Consider the following 17,021-nt stretch of genomic DNA (forward strand, 5'->3'; position numbering starts at 1 on the left):
TTAATCATATTTATAGTCGCATACATATTTCTATAAAATTTCCAGTAACTAAAACAAATGTTTCAAAATAATTGTTCTTGATAGAGTATCTCACTTTCACAAAACTAATAAGTTTATTACTATGTAATGTAATATAAGTATCTCCTAACCAAGTTTTATAATATTTTAGATGTTATAATTAAATCTATTAATTTGAGTTAGTTGTATGAAATATATATATATATATATATATATATATATATATATATATATATATATATATATATATATATTGTTTTTTTCATTTCTAACTCAGTAGCTCGTCAACCTCTTCATAGTGATAGTTTCCAACTTATTTTTGACAAAAGGGGTTAAAACAGATTAAAGTATCTTGTTTTAAGTGATAGTATAATAATGTAATGCAAAGAGATATAAGAAAGGAATATTGCAAAAATTATTATATAAATAATGTACTTCATCTGATTACATGAATATAATATTAATAGCAAGCACGTCCACAGACAAGTTTGCATATTTTATCAGTTTACTAGTGAGTGGTGAGTGCACATCAACCATATTTTACTTAGAACAAAAAGTTTCATAAAATGTGGCAATCTTGCTTAAAGAAAAGGAATGCATGCGTGGATCTCATAATGAAAACTAATGAAGAAAGCAAAAAGAGATTCCAAAACATGCAATTTGAAGTTAGAATTGTATGAAAAAACTTTTTTTGCACAGAAAGTGGTGCACTATCAGTACTATGACATGTGCACAAAGGCACTTTGCACTTGAAATTAATGCCACCGAACCATCATGCATTCACTTTCTTCTTTCACCCCATAACCACTATTTGAATGTTAGGTTGAAATATCATCTACATTTAAAAGGTTTAGTGTAGGATATCAATATATTCCATTCTTCAATGTATACAACAGCAAATGGTGAAACACTTTAGTTTTTTTATGTATTGGTTATTATTCAACCTATACGAAAGTTATTACGAACACATGTTTAAACTCTTAGGTTTATTAAGGAAGGCACATTGGTATACTTTTTCTCCACCTGTATTCTAATACGAATACTTTTCTTCGTAATAGTTGATTTTAACACTACTTCAATCTAAAACTTTAAGACAATAAATTAATATATTTTTATCTTTACATAATGATTTTCAACATAAACTTAATAATAGACCTACACATCTGTGTATAATTCAGGCTTTAAATTTCATCTTTCAAAAGTATGTGCAACTACAACCTTTTATACGCAAGATCATCATAAATAAGTATCCAAATGCATATTTTTATGAACTGTGTAATTTTTTTAATAATGTCTTATCAGTATTGTTAGATGTAAAATGACTCAGTATTAGTTTCTAAGTACTTGAGAGTATGCATGTAAATTGCTTACAGAATTTTCTGGCAGTGATTTGGTCTTTATTGTGTGTGGTATGTCTAAATAAGAAATAAGTCCACAATGACAAAAAGAGGTTCATGAGTAATGCATATAAAAAAAAAGTTAATTTGTTAAAAGGGTAATGTTCTCTGCACTTGCAATTTTTTTAAATTATAGCATGAGTTGTTTTCCATATCCTATTTTAATATGAATTTCATGCAGACTTCCACCAAAAAAATAAGTTAACAAATGTGAAAAAAAAAACTAAATAAAAAAAAAAGTTTATTTTCTCGTTCATTGTGAATATACAATATTTATATATTATATATAAATATATTTTGTTAAGTTTTAAACTTTTTATTATTTTCTACTTAGAATGTTTCATTTTCAAAGTAGTTGAAGTCATAAATTTCAACGAAAAGAGTGCTACCAATACCAACACAATGGATTATTTATCAAAAAGTGGTAAAGTGAAGAATTAAAAACGTCAACTTCCACGTTTTCTCAGCACCTAAAAGTTTCTCCATACTTGACCAGTTAATATCAGTGTTGAGTTGGCTTCACTTCACCCTTCCACTTCATAAGAAACTGCAAAACCAGCCAGACACAGTTTCAGTGTTCACCGAACTTGTATAAATGTTAAAGGACAAGTTTTGCAGCTGAAAATGGACTATAAATGCTCCTGAGCTGAACAATAGTTGTCTTGTCACCATCTAGTTCATGCTTGGTGGGGCTTTGCATTCCAAAACCCAAATGGAAAACTTGCATTGGTCGCATAAACATTCACTGCTGCTGTGTTTGTTGGCAATGCTTCTAATACCCTCCTTGTGTCAAAGTGAAGTAGCAACTGGTGTGTACATTGTTACTCTGAGACAAGCTCCTGCTTCTCACTACCATCATGAGTTGATCACAGTGGGTAACAAGTCTGGAAAGTCTGGACATGGTGCGTCTGGGAGAAGAAGAACTAGAATGCACAAACCAAGGTACCCTATATTTGTTTTGAAGGTTTGCAAAGTGTATTGATACACCTTCATAGATAAGGCTTCTTGTTGAAGCTATGAATTAATGTTATGATGATAAACATTTGTTAAAATGATTGCCATGGTATCTACACAACTCGTGGACATGTTTGAGAATCTTATCATTATATCTGGTTGATATTCTAAACTCTTGGTGCTCTGTCCATTCTTATTTTTATTTTCTTCTAATTTCTTGACTTTTTTGCCTAGTTGTGCTATATTTGAGAGATTGTATGGTCTTTTGGTTCTTTCAGACATCAGAATGTTACAAAGGCAGATAAGGGATATGGTTCATACTTTGCCCGAGTTCATGACTCGTTGTTGAGTAAGGTCTTTAAGGGGGAGAAATATCTGAAGCTCTATAGCTATCATTACTTGATTAATGGATTTGCTGTGCTGGTTACCCAACAGCAGGTATGGTATGCTTTTACTTTTCTGCATCTTGATTTTGTCTTATTCTGCGAAGAAACATGTGCTTGTTTGTATTTCTTGTTTCCATTTATTCGTGGTTTGGTGTTTCTATCTGTGATTTGATAAATTTCTTCAACTAACACGTTCTTGTTTTCTGAAATCTTTAAGGCAGACAAACTTTCAAGGAGAAGAGAAGTTTCCAATGTGGTTTTGGATTTTTCTGTAAGGACTGCAACCACCCACACTCCACAATTTTTGGGGCTGCCACAGGGAGCTTGGTTGCAAGCAGGTGGGTTTGAAACTGCTGGAGAAGGAATCACTATTGGGTTTGTTGACACTGGCATTGATCCTACACACCCTAGTTTTGCTGATGATAAATCTCAACATCCTTTCCCCATTCCTGCTAATTTCTCTGGCGTCTGTGAGGTTACTCCAGATTTTCCATCTGGTTCTTGCAATAGGAAGCTTGTTGGGGCAAGACATTTTGCAGCTTCTGCTATAACCAGAGGAATATTCAACTCATCTCAGGACTATGCTTCTCCCTTTGATGGAGATGGCCATGGCACGTGAGTTTTTTGCATTTCCAACTTAGTTTTGTGTTCATTTGTTGTATACAACAATTGACCATTTCCCATTTAGTGCTTTCCCCTCATTTTTTCCATATTAACAAATCTGTCTTTCAACAACTCCGTTATCTTTCTGAAGTTCTTTCCCTCGTCTACTTGAACATTGATGAATCATTTCTGTCTACCTTCTGTTCATCTGAATTCTGAACTCATCAATTGGTTTTTGCCCTGCTCTTTCCTGTTTCAATTGTTTTGGAAAAGAATTGTTAACAAATGGTCTGGGATTTCTACTTACAAATCTGATTCTAGTCAATGCTTGAAGGTTTAAAATGACTTATATGTCAGATTTATGAATGTTTCTTTGAATCAGAAGTTCAAATTATGATGGTCATTTGAATTAAGTGTTCCACAAAACTAAAACTCCATTTTACTTGTTTTTTCACTGAAAGTTCATTCTGATGTATATGTAATATACAGGCACACAGCTTCTGTTGCAGCTGGAAACCATGGAATTCCAGTGGTCGTTGCTGGACAATTTTTTGGAAATGCTAGTGGGATGGCTCCTCATTCGCAGTAACTAATACTGAACTTTATACAAGTTAAAAACTCATGTGTCATTATTATTAGTGCGTTGTTTTGGAGAACAGTTAGAGAAGATGAGACTAAATGAACCACAGGACTTAAAAGGGACAAAAAAGAAGAAAGTAGATATCTACTGATACAAAGATAAATTTTATCTGAAAAAATACTAAACGTCTTTTGCTTTGCAGATAATTTCTCAACTAGGTGCTAAAAGGTCTATAGATAATAAGACTTGGATTTCAGAAGGAGAAAATATTTCCTGTCTTTTAAAATTACATGATTTTCTAGAAAAAAAAAAAAAAAAAACTGGAAGAAAACTTCAATGCTTGGGCCAGGTTCAGAACAAAAATAGTTATTTGTCCTATGAAATGGACCACTCCAATGTCCCTGTGTACATTACCTGTCATTCATAAATTTTCCCCACATTGTATCATAAATTTTCCCCACTCCAATCTCTTTTTGTGCCAATCTCCATAGATTTTATCTACACATAATTTTGTTTTCAACATCAGCCAACAAATTATGAAAATTGTTCAAGAACAAAATGAAACAATGGATCTGTTCTAACCTGGATTTATAATAATTTCATGCAAGCATAGATAACTTTTATTTTATATATATGTAACTCAATGCTTTCTATTTCAATCTTTTACAGCATTTCCATTTACAAGGCACTATACAAGAGATTTGGAGGATTTGCGGCAGATGTTGTTGCAGCCATTGACCAGGTACCTGTACTTTCATTGGAAATGAAATTTATGATATTTGATAATTTTATTTGAGGTTAATTGCTGACACTTGATATATTTTGTTCTTCTGCTTCATGTTTAAGTTACGTGTTCCTTCCTATTGTACATACCAATATGTGATTACTTGGTTAACTACATAGTTATTGTTATCCATATTTTCATTAAGGTATGCATGGTATTGAATCAAAGAGTTGGTGTTAAGTGCTGATAATTTCCTTGGTTATTCCCTTGTTTTGAAAATTGTCTCCACAAGTTCAAATTTATGATAAGGCTTGAAGTATAATGAATTGTTTACAGGCAGCTCAGGATGGTGTTGACATAATATGCTTGTCAATCGCTCCTAATAGGCGTCCTTCTGGTATTGCAACTTTTTTCAACCCAATTGATATGGCATTGCTGTCAGCTGTAAAAGCAGGTATTTTTGTAGTGCAAGCTGCTGGAAACACTGGACCATCACCTATGAGCATGTCCTCCTTTAGTCCTTGGATCTTTACAGTTGGTGCCACCTCTCATGATCGTGTTTATAGCAACTCCCTATGTCTTGGAAATAATGTGACCATACCTGGAGTTGGACTTGCACGTAAGGTTCTGTTTCTCTTATCCCAGTTAGCTATACATGACTGTTTAAGACTAGGACTTTTGACCTTAATGGTGCAATTTGGTTTTGAGATTACTAAAGTAAAGCAGATGAGAAAGTAATTACTTGCATTCCTCTTCAGAATCCCCACCACCTATTTTTTGTTAAGGTTGAGTTTGTCATGATCTAGTATGCATTCTTGCATTTGATTAGGAATAACATGATCTTCCACATCATCTTTAGACCTCCTGAAGAAGCAACTCATCAAATGACTACTGAGTTTGAGTTTAATGAGATGTTCAGTTCCTTAAATGAGAATCATCTACAATGTTTTACAACGATTACCTTCTTTTAAACACAAGAAATACATATTGGCTGATTGGCCAGAGAATCAACACCTTTGCAGGATTTGTTTCATAGTATTGATTCAGAAGTCCCTTCCGGTTTCAACTTGTATGAATCAAATTAGGCAATGTTTGAAACTACATTTTTTGGCATCATTTTCACGAGACATTATTAAATGGTCCTGGTCTAAAATAGTCTCAAGTACTGCTTAATAATTTCTCCATTGTTAGCATGTTACAAGTGACTTTTTTTTCCTACACGATGAATCCCAATCAAGAACAAAGAAATCCAAGATCTAAAATCGACACTGCTACATTGTGAACAGCCACTTTTTGGCAACTTAAAGGCTTTATATCGTGTTACATTGAAGTTCCTCTGAGTAAAATTGATTCAAATGTTATATCAGCGTGCCTTATGAGATTTACTTGTTAGTTACTACCCTACTCTTTCATTTTTTTTAATTTTCCCAGCCGGCACACATGAGAACACAATGTTCAAACTGATTCATGCACGACATGCTTTGAACAAAACCATAACAGTTGCTTATGCTATGTATATTGGTGAGTGTCAAGATGCAAGTATATTCAGTCAGGATTTGGTTCAGGGCAACCTTTTGATCTGTAGCTATTCAGTCCGATTTGTGCTTGGGCTCTCCACCATCAAACAGGCCATGGAAACAGCCATGAACCTTAGTGCGGTTGGAGTTGTTTTCTCCATGGATCCTTTTGTGTCTTCTTTTCAGCTTAACCCAGTTCCAATGAAAATGCCTGGCATAATAATTCCATCTGCAAATGATTCCAAGGTGCATTACTAATTTTCTCCTTTGAACATGCTTGATTAAATACACATGTCTACTGTCTTTGTTCTTACTTTCTTGGGCTTGAATTTTATTACATGGCATATGTATGTCATCTTTGTTGCTCTCTTTAAGTACTTAATGTCTCTATGAAAACCACATGGAGTGGATAGTCAACTTATTTCTATCATTTGCTTACATGTGTGGGAATGATACCTTAATGCCAACTATTCACTTTGTTTTTTTTTTCTTCAACTGGACAGATATTACTGCAATACTACAATTCTTCACTGGAAATAGATGGGGACTCTAATAAAATTGTTAAATTTGGGGCTGTTGCTAGTATTGGTGGGGGATTAGAAGCTAACTACAATAATGAGGCCCCAAAGGTTGTGTATTACTCTGCCAGGGGACCAGATCCAGAGGACAGTCTTCCTCATGAAGCTGACATTATGAAACCCAATTTGGTAGCACCTGGAAATCTTATATGGGCTGCTTGGAGTTCTGTTGCCTCTGATTCTGTTGAATTTCTAGGTTTGTCAATACATAAACAAATTTACTTAGAAAACAATGCAATGAACAGATCTAAGGTGTTCATTTTGTCTGTCCCTACTTAAACATCTTCCTAATCTATATAATCTACAATAGGAAATAGGAATTTTGGTTAATTAACCATGTCAAGTCAACACAGTGAAATTGAATATCTGATCTGCATTGTTGCAACAGGTGAGAATTTTGCATTGATGTCTGGCACAAGCATGGCTGCTCCTCATGTTGCTGGTCTTGCTGCACTAGTTAAGAGAAAGTTTCCCAATTTCAGTCCTGCAGCCATTGGATCTGCACTTTCCACCTCAGCTTCTCTGTATGACAGCAATGGGAGGTCAATAATGGCTCAGAGATCATATCCTGTCACAGACCTTAACCTATCTCCAGCAACTCCCTTTGACATGGGAAGCGGTTTTGTGAATGCTACTGCAGCATTAAATCCGGGATTGCTTTTTGATTCTAGTAAGTCTCACTTAGCTAATGAACTTTTAAATCATTATAATGTCCTTGCAAGTTCAAATGCTTCAAAATTTCAATTTCAATTTTTGCTCAATATCTCACTGAACTAGCTTTAATCTGTGAAAGCAGTGTCATTAATAAACAAACCTGGGTTCTGAATTTGAAGTGTCACTACACATATTTTTCTTCGTAGGTTATGATGATTACATGTCATTCCTATGTGGTATCAATGGTTCTACTCCTACAGTGCTAAACTACACCGGTCAAAATTGCTGGACTTATAACTCTACAGTTTATGGCCCTGATCTGAACTTGCCCTCAATCACAATAGCAATGTTGAACCAATCTAGAGTAGTGCAAAGAACAATCCAAAACATTGCTGAAAATGAAACATACAACGTTGGTTGGAGTGCTCCATATGGCACTTCTATGAAAGTGTCTCCCAATCACTTCTCTATTGGCAGTGGGGAGAAACAAATCTTGTCTGTGATCTTCAATGCAACCAGCAACAGCTCTTCTGCCAGCTATGGGAGAATTGGGTTGTATGGTAACCAAGGTCATGTTGTCAATATTCCCGTAGCAGTCATTTTCAAAATCTTATAACAACCAAACAGGGTTACTGTCTTTAATTTCTTCTTCAGCAACTCACTTTCATTTTGTTTTGTTTTCTTAATCTCTAGTCCTTGTTTCATTGGGTTGCAAAATGTATTGGCTATTTTTTCATTCGTTATACTGAAGTGTAAAGTTTAATATGTATAATATCAGATAGTGTGTGTGGATGCATCTTCAAGTGATTAGTGAAAATTCTGATTTCTTATATGCTTTGTTGAGTAACTGTTGTTTCATCTTTATTTTCCATAAACACGAAGGTGGTATACATATTTTTTGTTCTGTTGTGCATTGATAATAAATAAAGATAAAATTGAAAATTTCTTAGTATTTTAAAATGTAACTTTTCAGGAAGTGACCCTTGTAGTATGAAGGATTAAGCCAAAAGGAATAAAGTCAAAATAGTTATAAAAAGGAAAGATAGAGGTTGTGAGGTTATAATGGTTACTAACAAATTGCTAATTCAGTTTATCAACTTTTTTTTTTACGAAGAAAATCATCATTAATAATTTCAACAATAATATTAATTATGAAAAGAATATATATTTTTATAGAAAAATGAAAAAAAAAATAGTTTGCATTGCTAGGAATTTAAGGATAAACTGAAAGTGATATCTTATTTTCTATACAAATTTGTTTATGGCTTAGTAAGAACAAATGTTTATTGTTTATTGGTGACAAATATACCTTGTCTTCTTGGAACAACTCACATTGAGAAAGTATACGCCATAAACAATTAGAAGACATACATAAGTTTTACAAGTGCAATTAACCACAAACATAAACACCTATATTTTTTTTTAGCACCCCAATTTCTATCGTTGACTTGGACAAACTAAAACATGTGATCACTTCATGGTCAACAAAAGTATTATTATGTTATACATTTCCCTGATCATAACATTTCAGCATTATTTTAGTAAAACTTTTAAGTAAGAGTTGGTATGTGCAGCAGAAGTATGATCAAAGTGATTCAAAAGAGAGTCTCTGGAAGATTTGAGTTGGCTAACAGCATCTCTAATGCCAATGCGTTCATCTGGGTTGTCTGCAGTGCAAGATATGGCTACTCCTACAATTGCTTCCACACAATACACTTGTACGTTATTTGGTCCCTCTGAAGGGTCGTCATTCAAAATGAGGGACACCAACTCGGGGTCAATGGCTTCCATTGTCTTCTCTTTGAATGCTGAATGCATCCATCTTCTTATGCTTAGGCCTCCAGTGAAGCATTCATCAGTTGGACTTTTCCCAGAGAACAGCTCCAGCAACACTATACCAAAACTATACACATCTCCAGCTGCACTTACTTTCTCTCCCCATCCATATTCTGCATTGCAAAACCAACCATACTAATTATTCATCGTATTTCATAATTTGTTATGAAATGAAAAGGTTCATAAAGAGGGAATAGAGAAACTAATTAATTGGAAAATGCATTAACCTGGAGGTATGTAACCAATAGAGCCCCTAAGAGCATGAGTGGAGCTAATGGAAACTTGATTGGTTGATCTTTGAACAAGCAACCTGGCCAATCCAAAGTCTCCAACCTTTGCAGTCATGTCTTCGTTCAAGAGAATGTTGCTAGGCTTCAAATCACAGTGCACAACTGGGATTTCACTATCATTGTGCAGGTAGTCCAGTGCACACGCAACATCTATTGCTATGTTCAATCTCTCCATAAGGTTCAATCCATTTCCATTTTCATGCTTTCTCTTCCCCTTAATCCAATCTTCCAAGCTACCATTGCACATATACTCATACACCAGAGCCCAAAAGTCATTGTTTTTGAAGTCAACACTGGAGCATGATGTGATAAGCTTAACCAGATTTCGATGCCTCGAGTTCTTCATAGCCTCACATTCTGCAAAGAAACTCTTTAGAGAACCAGTTCTTAGGGTGTCAAGAATTTTCACTGCAACAGTAGTTCCATCACTTAGATTGCCTTTGTAAACTGAGCCAAAGCTCCCAACTCCTAGTAAGTTTTCCTGGTTGAACTCCTCAGTTGCCAAACGAAGCTCGTCATAAGAGATCATTGGTGCAAGAGGTTTTAGCTGTTCAGATGGTGATGATGATAATGTTGCTACCTTCACCTTTCTGCTCCTTATATATAGTATTGAGCCAACTGTGAGACACAGTACCAATGCTACAGCAACGGCTATGATGATGTAATATCTCACATTTCTTCTTCCTTCGCCACGATTTACACATGGGGCTTGCAAGCAGAGATTTTCATTGCCTTCTAAATGTACAGCAGAGAGATTTTGGAAAACTCCACCACTTGGAACGGCTCCTTCTAAATCATTGTACGAGAGGTTTAAGAACCTAAGAACCTGTAAGTTTTGAAGTTCAACAGGAATGGCTCCAGACAGTCGGTTGGTGGATAGGTCCAAAGTTTCCAAGGCTCTCACTTCTCCAAGAGCCTTTGGAATGGAACCCGAAAGCTGATTCCGGTTCAAAAACAAATTTTCCAAGCTGAGACAATTGCTGAATGAACTGGGAATGTCACCATCCAATTGATTGCTAGAAAAGTCAATGGAGGCAACACCACTCAATCTTCCTATTTGAGGTATTGCTCCACTCAAAGAGTTCATTGACAAGTTCAAAACATTGCTCAAAGTTGGGAGATTGAGGATTTCCACAGGAATGCTTCCATTGAGTTGGTTGCTTGATAAGTCCATGTAAAGCAGACTTTGCAAATTCCCAACACTGGTAGGTATTCTCCCCACAAGTTTGTTTCTTGACAAATCAATCAGGTTTAACTTGAGGAGATTACCAAGGGAATCTGGAATAACCCCTGATATCTCATTTCCAGCTAGAGATAGTTCTTGTAGTTCCGCTAACTGGCCTAACTCATGTGGGATTTCTCCAGATATTGAATTGTGGCTTATGTTTAACAACTTCAAGCCACTAAGAAGACCAATGGAGCGGGGTATGCTTCCATTGAAACGATTCTGTCCCATGTATAACGTTGACAGGTCCTTGGAGAGATTGCCAACGGTTTCGGGAATCACACCTTCCAGCATATTTCCATCAATTGCCAGAAAGTTGAGTCGAGTACTGTTTGTCAAAGAGGTAATGAAGTCTAAACCTCCAACACCTGAACTCACTATCCTATTATAACCAATATTATACATGCGAAGAAATGGGAGATTTCCTAAACCAGGTGGCACTGTTCCTTCCAAAAAGTTGGAAGCCATGCGAATGACCTGAATGTTGGTGAGGTTGTGCAAAGACCCTGGAATTCCACCTGTGAAATAATTGAAGCAGATGTTGAACACTATGAGTTTTGGAAGTTTGAGACCAACATCCTGAGGAATCTCACCCCCCAGAGAGTTTGAAGCTAAGGCAAAGTTAACGAGGGAAGATAAGTTATACACAGAAGGTGGAACGGTCCCATTGAGATTGTTAAGAATGAGATCAAGCTCAATCAAATCATGAAGCCTACCCAAGTCACTGGGAATCGAACCAGTGAGAAAGTTGGTGCCAAAACTGATATTTTTGAGAGAAGAAATATTTCCTAGAGAAGCTGGGATTGCACCATAGAGGCTATTCTTTCCCAGCTTCAAAACCTCAAGCTTTTTCAAGCTGCCAATGTCTTGAGGAATCTTGCTGACAATCTTGTTTGAGGATAGATCAAGAATCTGGAGCTGATTCAAGCGGGTGATGTTGGAAGGAAGATTTCCTTCTAACATGTTAGAGCTGATATTTAGAACTCTCAAACTGAATAGGTTGCCAATTTGATCAGGAATGAGTCCAGTGAGTTGGTTATCCTGCAATTGGAGGGACTGAAGAGAGGAGAGGTTACAGATATAAGGACTTAATTGACCTGAGAGTCCCAAGCTTGGAAGTTCCAAGGAAATTACCCTTTGGCCAAGGCTGTCACATTGCACACCAGTCCAATTGCAAGGGGATGAACTTTGGTTCCAAGAAGATAAGGGAATAAGAGTGTCATTTTTCAGTTGAGACTTGAATGAGATCAAGGCTTCTGTGTCAGTGGTGATGCTTAAAGTGGCTGCTGATACACCAACGAAGAGATAGTGTAGCTGAAGGTGATGGAGGAGCATAATCAATAAGCCAAAGTGAACAAGTAATTGACAAGACAAAGCCATATTTTTCTCCTTTGGCTTATGATATTCAACTCTTACCCTGACATGTATTTATAGTTGTCCAAATGCACCTGCAGCAACACACGGAACCATGACGTGCTTTTCTCTTTAATAATAAAACAAATATAATTTATTTTTTATATTTAAGTTTTTATTTATTTGGTCTTTATATTTATTTTTTATTTAATTAAATTTTTATATGTTTTTTATACTGAGTCTTTTTTTTACAAAAATAACTCAATTTAGTTTTTATCGTTAAATTGGTGTTAACATAAAGATAATATTAGGGATGACAAAAAAATCCGCTGGCACAGGTATTCACGGATAAAATCCACAGCAGGTAGTTACTATCCGCGCATATTTACTATCCGCGGATAACGGATAGCGGATATTTTAATATCCGTTTCTAAACGGATCGGGTATGGATAGTATACTACCCAACCTACGGTAAAAATAAAATAAAAAATTAATTTATATATTTTTTAATTAAATTTAAGTAAAAATAAAATAAAATTATATTTTATTATGTTAAATTTATTTTAATTTTAATTATATATATATATATATATATTGTAATTTTATTTAAATTTTATTTTAAAAATATAAAATATTTATTTTTTATTTTTTTGAGATATCCGTGAATATCTGCGAGTTTTAAAATACCCATAGGTATTTTTTAAACGGGTACCCGCACAGGTAGTGGGTCGGGTAGCGAGTACAGTTTTATCCGACAATTTGGATTGTAGATAGACACTGTCCGTGTCCGACTTGTGATTCCTATCCAAGTATTTTTTACTATTAAATTCTTCCAAGTGAAATAAAATTTTGAATTTAATTTATATGAAATTTTTGTGGTATAGGATTTAGGATCACTAATCTTACGTGTCGAAAGTAATAAGAGACAGAGAAAGGTAGAGAAAGATAATGGGAAGTGAAGAAAGATGAAAGAAAAAAACAAAAGAACTCGATAAACTAGAGGTTATAAGAAAAAAAGAACGTAAACCTAAATTTTAATATCTAATGAAGATAGTGTCAATGTGAATGTAACTAAATTGAATATTTCAAAGTAAGCCAAAATGTTATGTGTACACTAATTTCTATAAAAATTTCTACGAAAAAAAGAAAGAAAGCGTTTCAAGAAGTAGATTGTAATTTTCTTTGAATCGATGTATGAAGGTGGAGAATAGTCCATCACCGTATTAAATGGCCTGTTTACTGAAAGTGATAGTCAAACTAACTTGATCAATTGTTTTTAATTTAAAAAACCTAAAGGTGTAATATCTTATGGCTTAATTAAGTTTTAAAAAATACTGGATATTTTTTTTTATTGAATCACTCATATATTTTTTTTTCTATTAGATGTTTAAAAACATTTTTTATTTTCGCTTAGTTTGTAGTTTTATTTTAATTTTCGTTAAAAGAATTGTAATTTTTTTGGTAAACTTAAAACTATGTTGTAAGATTTAACTTCTAAGAATTGTTTCAATATTACAAAATGCAGTCTCCATATACTAACAACATATTGGGGAAAAGGACAATCTATATTGTCTTTCTTTTAATATTAAAGCTTTAATATTTGTATTAATAGATTATATATACAATTTATCTATAAAAGATGGACAATTGCGTATTGGTAAAAATGAATTTAATAAAGTTAAAAGAAGTAAATTGGTAGATTATTTTTTCTTTGTTTTAATATCATTTTTTATCTTCCTCCTTTATTCAATGCATTCAATGTGGGATTTGATTTTTTTTAATATTTAATATGACTTTAATTTTCGTAATTTTTATTTAATTTAGTTTTTTGATGACGTTTTATATCATTAACAATACATTCTCCACGTGATAATAATTATATTTATATTTGTTAAATTATAGTAATATTTGGAAGAAAAAAAAGTCATAAAAATAGATATATAGAAAGAAGTCAAACTTTAATTGTGAAATGGAGAAGATGAAGATGTCGGATAATTGTTGCGCGTATAGCAGATTTATTCGCATTTGATAGCATCTTCTAATAATATTACACTATATTATTATTATTATTATTTTAAATTGAAAATAAAAATATATAATTAAAATATTAATTTATAGAATTATTAAGTAGATATTTTGATATTTTTTTTCTAATTTCAAAATATCAATTTTTAAAAACTTATTTGTGTAATAGTTCATAATTACAATTGTTTGTATAATAGTTCATAAATTTTCAAATGTTAGTAATTTTAGAGAAAATCAAGGGGAAATGTTTGCGTAGTTTTTCAAAATTTTTCAAGGGTACAATTTTATGCTAATTTTATGGAGATTATTCATATTTTAAAGGATGTTTAGAAGGAAGGTTTTCATATGTTTTGGTTGGAGAGTAAATATTTTTTATTTTGTCATGATCTTTTGAATTAACGAGTGATCTTTGGAGTGTTTGAATCAGTGTTTGCATTTTTATAAGTATATGCAGTTAAATGTTTCTCATGTTTTTTATAAAGAAAATCATTATATAGATAAATTAGCTAATTTAGCTTTGATTCATGGATAACAAAGTGGTTTAATGTTTTATCTTCATATATTTATATAAGATTTTTTTCATAATAGGTATAGTTTGCCTATGTTTTTTGAAGTGTAATTTTTATCATGGATTTAGTGTGGTCCTCTTATGTTCTGTATTCTTTTATTTATTTTTTCTTTTTAATAAATTTTCATGTGATAACAAATCATTGATGGGTTTTGAGGTGTCAACATAGCTAAAATGTCAAAAATTAAAATGATGTCTACCATGATCTTATTTGGAGTAGGTATTTTTAATATTTTTTAAAATGAGTTGTTCTAAATTAGTTCATTTGATCATGAACTCTTTTAATACATTTTGACATGCTAGTCGGCAAATTTGGAATATAATTTAGACTTAATAACTCGGATGGATCCCACTTTAGGGAAAGTGTGTCAACTTGGTTTGTATCAATTTCGTCCCAAAATTCATTAATATGCATCAATCAAGTCAGTTTTTGTCAATATCGTTTAAATCGTTAAGTTAAATCATTAGGCATGCTTTGAAATAATTGGAAAACACTAGAAGGGAGATGATTGAATAGTGTTGTGGAAAACTTTTTATCAAAAAAGGTCGTTTAACAACTTTGTTAAATATTAAACGTCTATACAGGTTATCAGAAGATTGATTTGTAAGGTACTATTTAAATCTCAAGTTCAGGGATAAAATGTTTTTCAAGCGTTTTAGCAAAACTACTATAGTGTTTTAAGAAAGACAGCTCTTAAAGAAAGTGGCGTTTGATGAAAAATGCATTTATCAATAATTAACTTTGCAAGCAAGCAACTGCAATGTTTGTAAATAATATGTTTTGCAAAGACGAAGCAATAAACATACAATTATTTTCAATAAAGTTACAATTGAGTATTAACATCACTCCTGGTTACACTAGTCAATCCTGACAACACCTGTTACGCTAACTAGAACTGAGTATCACTCACTCCTAATTATGCAATATTCTTCATCATTCTTGATATCCCTAGACAATTATGGTATCTACGTGATATGTTGTCGAGTTAAGTTTCATTCACTCCTGGTTTCTACTAGACAATCTTGGTATCTTCCTGATATCCTGCCTAATTGAGTTTCATTAGTCTTGGTTTCCGTATCTTCCTGATATATTGCCTAATTGAGTTTCATCTACTCCTAATTTTCACTAGACAATCTTGGTATCAACATGATATGTTGCTTAGTAATCATTTAACTCAACTGAGTTAATCAACAAGTGTTTAAGTTCTTTTCAGAATGGGCAATCAATCAGATTGCTTACAAGTCTTAGACAATTACTCTCACAAAAATATGTGTTTACAATACAAATCTATCTAATTGACTTTGTAGAATAGTGTCTCACTATTAATGCAGAAGTTGTAAAGATAAGCATGTAACAAGTTATAAAAAGATATTATTATATCTTAATTAACACCTAATATATTGATTATACTTATTAATGAATACTTGGGCTAATAATCAAATTGTCACACTACTAATCCCAAGACTTATTTGAATCAGCACTAGTACAAAATGTGCTTTTAAACTCGCACAATAGACCTCTATTTACACCAAACCGCTGCCTATTCAGACACGGTGGTAGTTTCGTTATTAACGAGACCTTATAGGTCTCGGTTCAGACTAGACCGGTGCAAAAAAGAGCTACCAGTTCGGTTGTGAAGGCAATCGATGCCTAATTAGCGGTTTCTGACGCAGTTTCTGACGCAGTTAAGAGAAACTCGAGGTGGAAAGGGTATACGGCATCGGTTGGTAGGAAGGACCGAGGCATAAGCCTCTATTGCCTCAGGCACAAGAAGGACCGAGGCATATAAGCCTCTCTTATTTCCCCAAAATTTTTCCCCAAATGTTGAAGAAAACCTAGCTCCCTCCTCGCTCTCGCTCTCGTTCTCGCTCTCGCCTCCCCTCGCTCTCGCGTCCCTCCCCTCGCTCTCGCGTCCCTCCCCTCGCTCTCGCTCTCACCTCCCTCCCCTCGCTCTCGCCTCCAAAATCTCCTGCGAGTGCGTCGCCTCTAGAGGGAAGAGCAACCGGTGGTGGTGCGTCAATGGTGGCGGCGGTGCTAGGTGGTGATGAACGAAGTGTCGTGATGGTGTGTCAATGGAGTTTTTTGGTGAAAAAGGTGAGTGTGATTGGGGTTTGATGTTGATGATGGTGGTGCAAATTAGGGTTTGATGTGCGGAGGAGGAGGAGAAGCGGCACAGACATCAACGATTGAGGTGGCGGAGGAGGAAGCGAACGACGACTCTGCGGCTCTGTAAGGGAGACGAACGGCGCGGGACGGGAACGGGAGCGGCTCTGTTTGTTGGTGTCTCTGTGGCGGAGAATGTCTCGATCTGA

General features: G+C 34.2%; 2 protein-coding genes across 3 annotated transcripts; one reads left to right on the forward strand and one right to left on the reverse strand.

Moving 5' to 3' along the window:
- Positions 1–1,898: 1,898 nt before the first annotated feature.
- LOC124829219 (subtilisin-like protease SBT2.2) lies at positions 1,899–8,241 on the forward strand. 2 transcript variants are annotated; one of them, XM_088103512.1, is made up of 11 exons: positions 1,899–2,357; positions 2,648–2,807; positions 2,973–3,370; positions 3,848–3,943; positions 4,608–4,680; positions 4,999–5,059; positions 5,129–5,281; positions 6,094–6,425; positions 6,683–6,953; positions 7,146–7,427; positions 7,618–8,241. In XM_088103512.1, the coding sequence occupies exons 1-11, from the start codon at positions 2,095–2,097 to the stop codon at positions 8,025–8,027; spliced, it is 2,499 nt and encodes an 832-aa protein (XP_087959638.1). In that variant the 5' UTR covers positions 1,899–2,094; the 3' UTR covers positions 8,028–8,241. The 2 variants fall into 2 exon arrangements, with proteins under 2 accessions (XP_087959638.1, XP_087959637.1); XM_088103511.1 differs by having other exon boundaries at positions 1,900–2,357; positions 4,999–5,281.
- A 424-nt stretch (positions 8,242–8,665) lies between these two features.
- LOC124829211 (uncharacterized) lies at positions 8,666–12,178 on the reverse strand. The gene is made up of 2 exons (XM_047302671.2): positions 9,475–12,178; positions 8,666–9,360 (listed from the first exon to the last, which is right to left on the reverse strand). Exons 1-2 carry the CDS (start codon positions 12,140–12,142, stop codon positions 8,945–8,947), a joined length of 3,084 nt encoding a protein of 1,027 aa, XP_047158627.2. The 5' UTR covers positions 12,143–12,178; the 3' UTR covers positions 8,666–8,944.
- Between the last annotated feature and the right edge of the window lie 4,843 nt (positions 12,179–17,021).

Source organism: Vigna umbellata, chromosome 1 (genome assembly GCF_029865625.1).
Source record: "Vigna umbellata cultivar VRB3 chromosome 1, Vumbellata_1.0, whole genome shotgun sequence".
Lineage (NCBI taxonomy): Eukaryota > Viridiplantae > Streptophyta > Magnoliopsida > Fabales > Fabaceae > Vigna > Vigna umbellata.

Coding starts and splice junctions, on each gene's coding strand:
- LOC124829219 (XM_088103511.1), top strand. CDS start 2,095: ATGCTTGGTGGGGCTTTGCATTCCAAAACCCAAATGGAAAACTTGCAT. Junction 2,808..2,972: donor TGCTGGTTACCCAACAGCAG/GTATGGTATGCT, acceptor GAAATCTTTAAG/GCAGACAAACTTTCAAGGAG. Junction 5,282..6,093: donor ACCTGGAGTTGGACTTGCAC/GTAAGGTTCTGT, acceptor TAATTTTCCCAG/CCGGCACACATGAGAACACA.
- LOC124829211 (XM_047302671.2), bottom strand. CDS start 12,142: ATGGCTTTGTCTTGTCAATTACTTGTTCACTTTGGCTTATTGATTATG. Junction 9,361..9,474: donor TATTGGTTACATACCTCCAG/GTTAATGCATTT, acceptor TTTGCAATGCAG/AATATGGATGGGGAGAGAAA.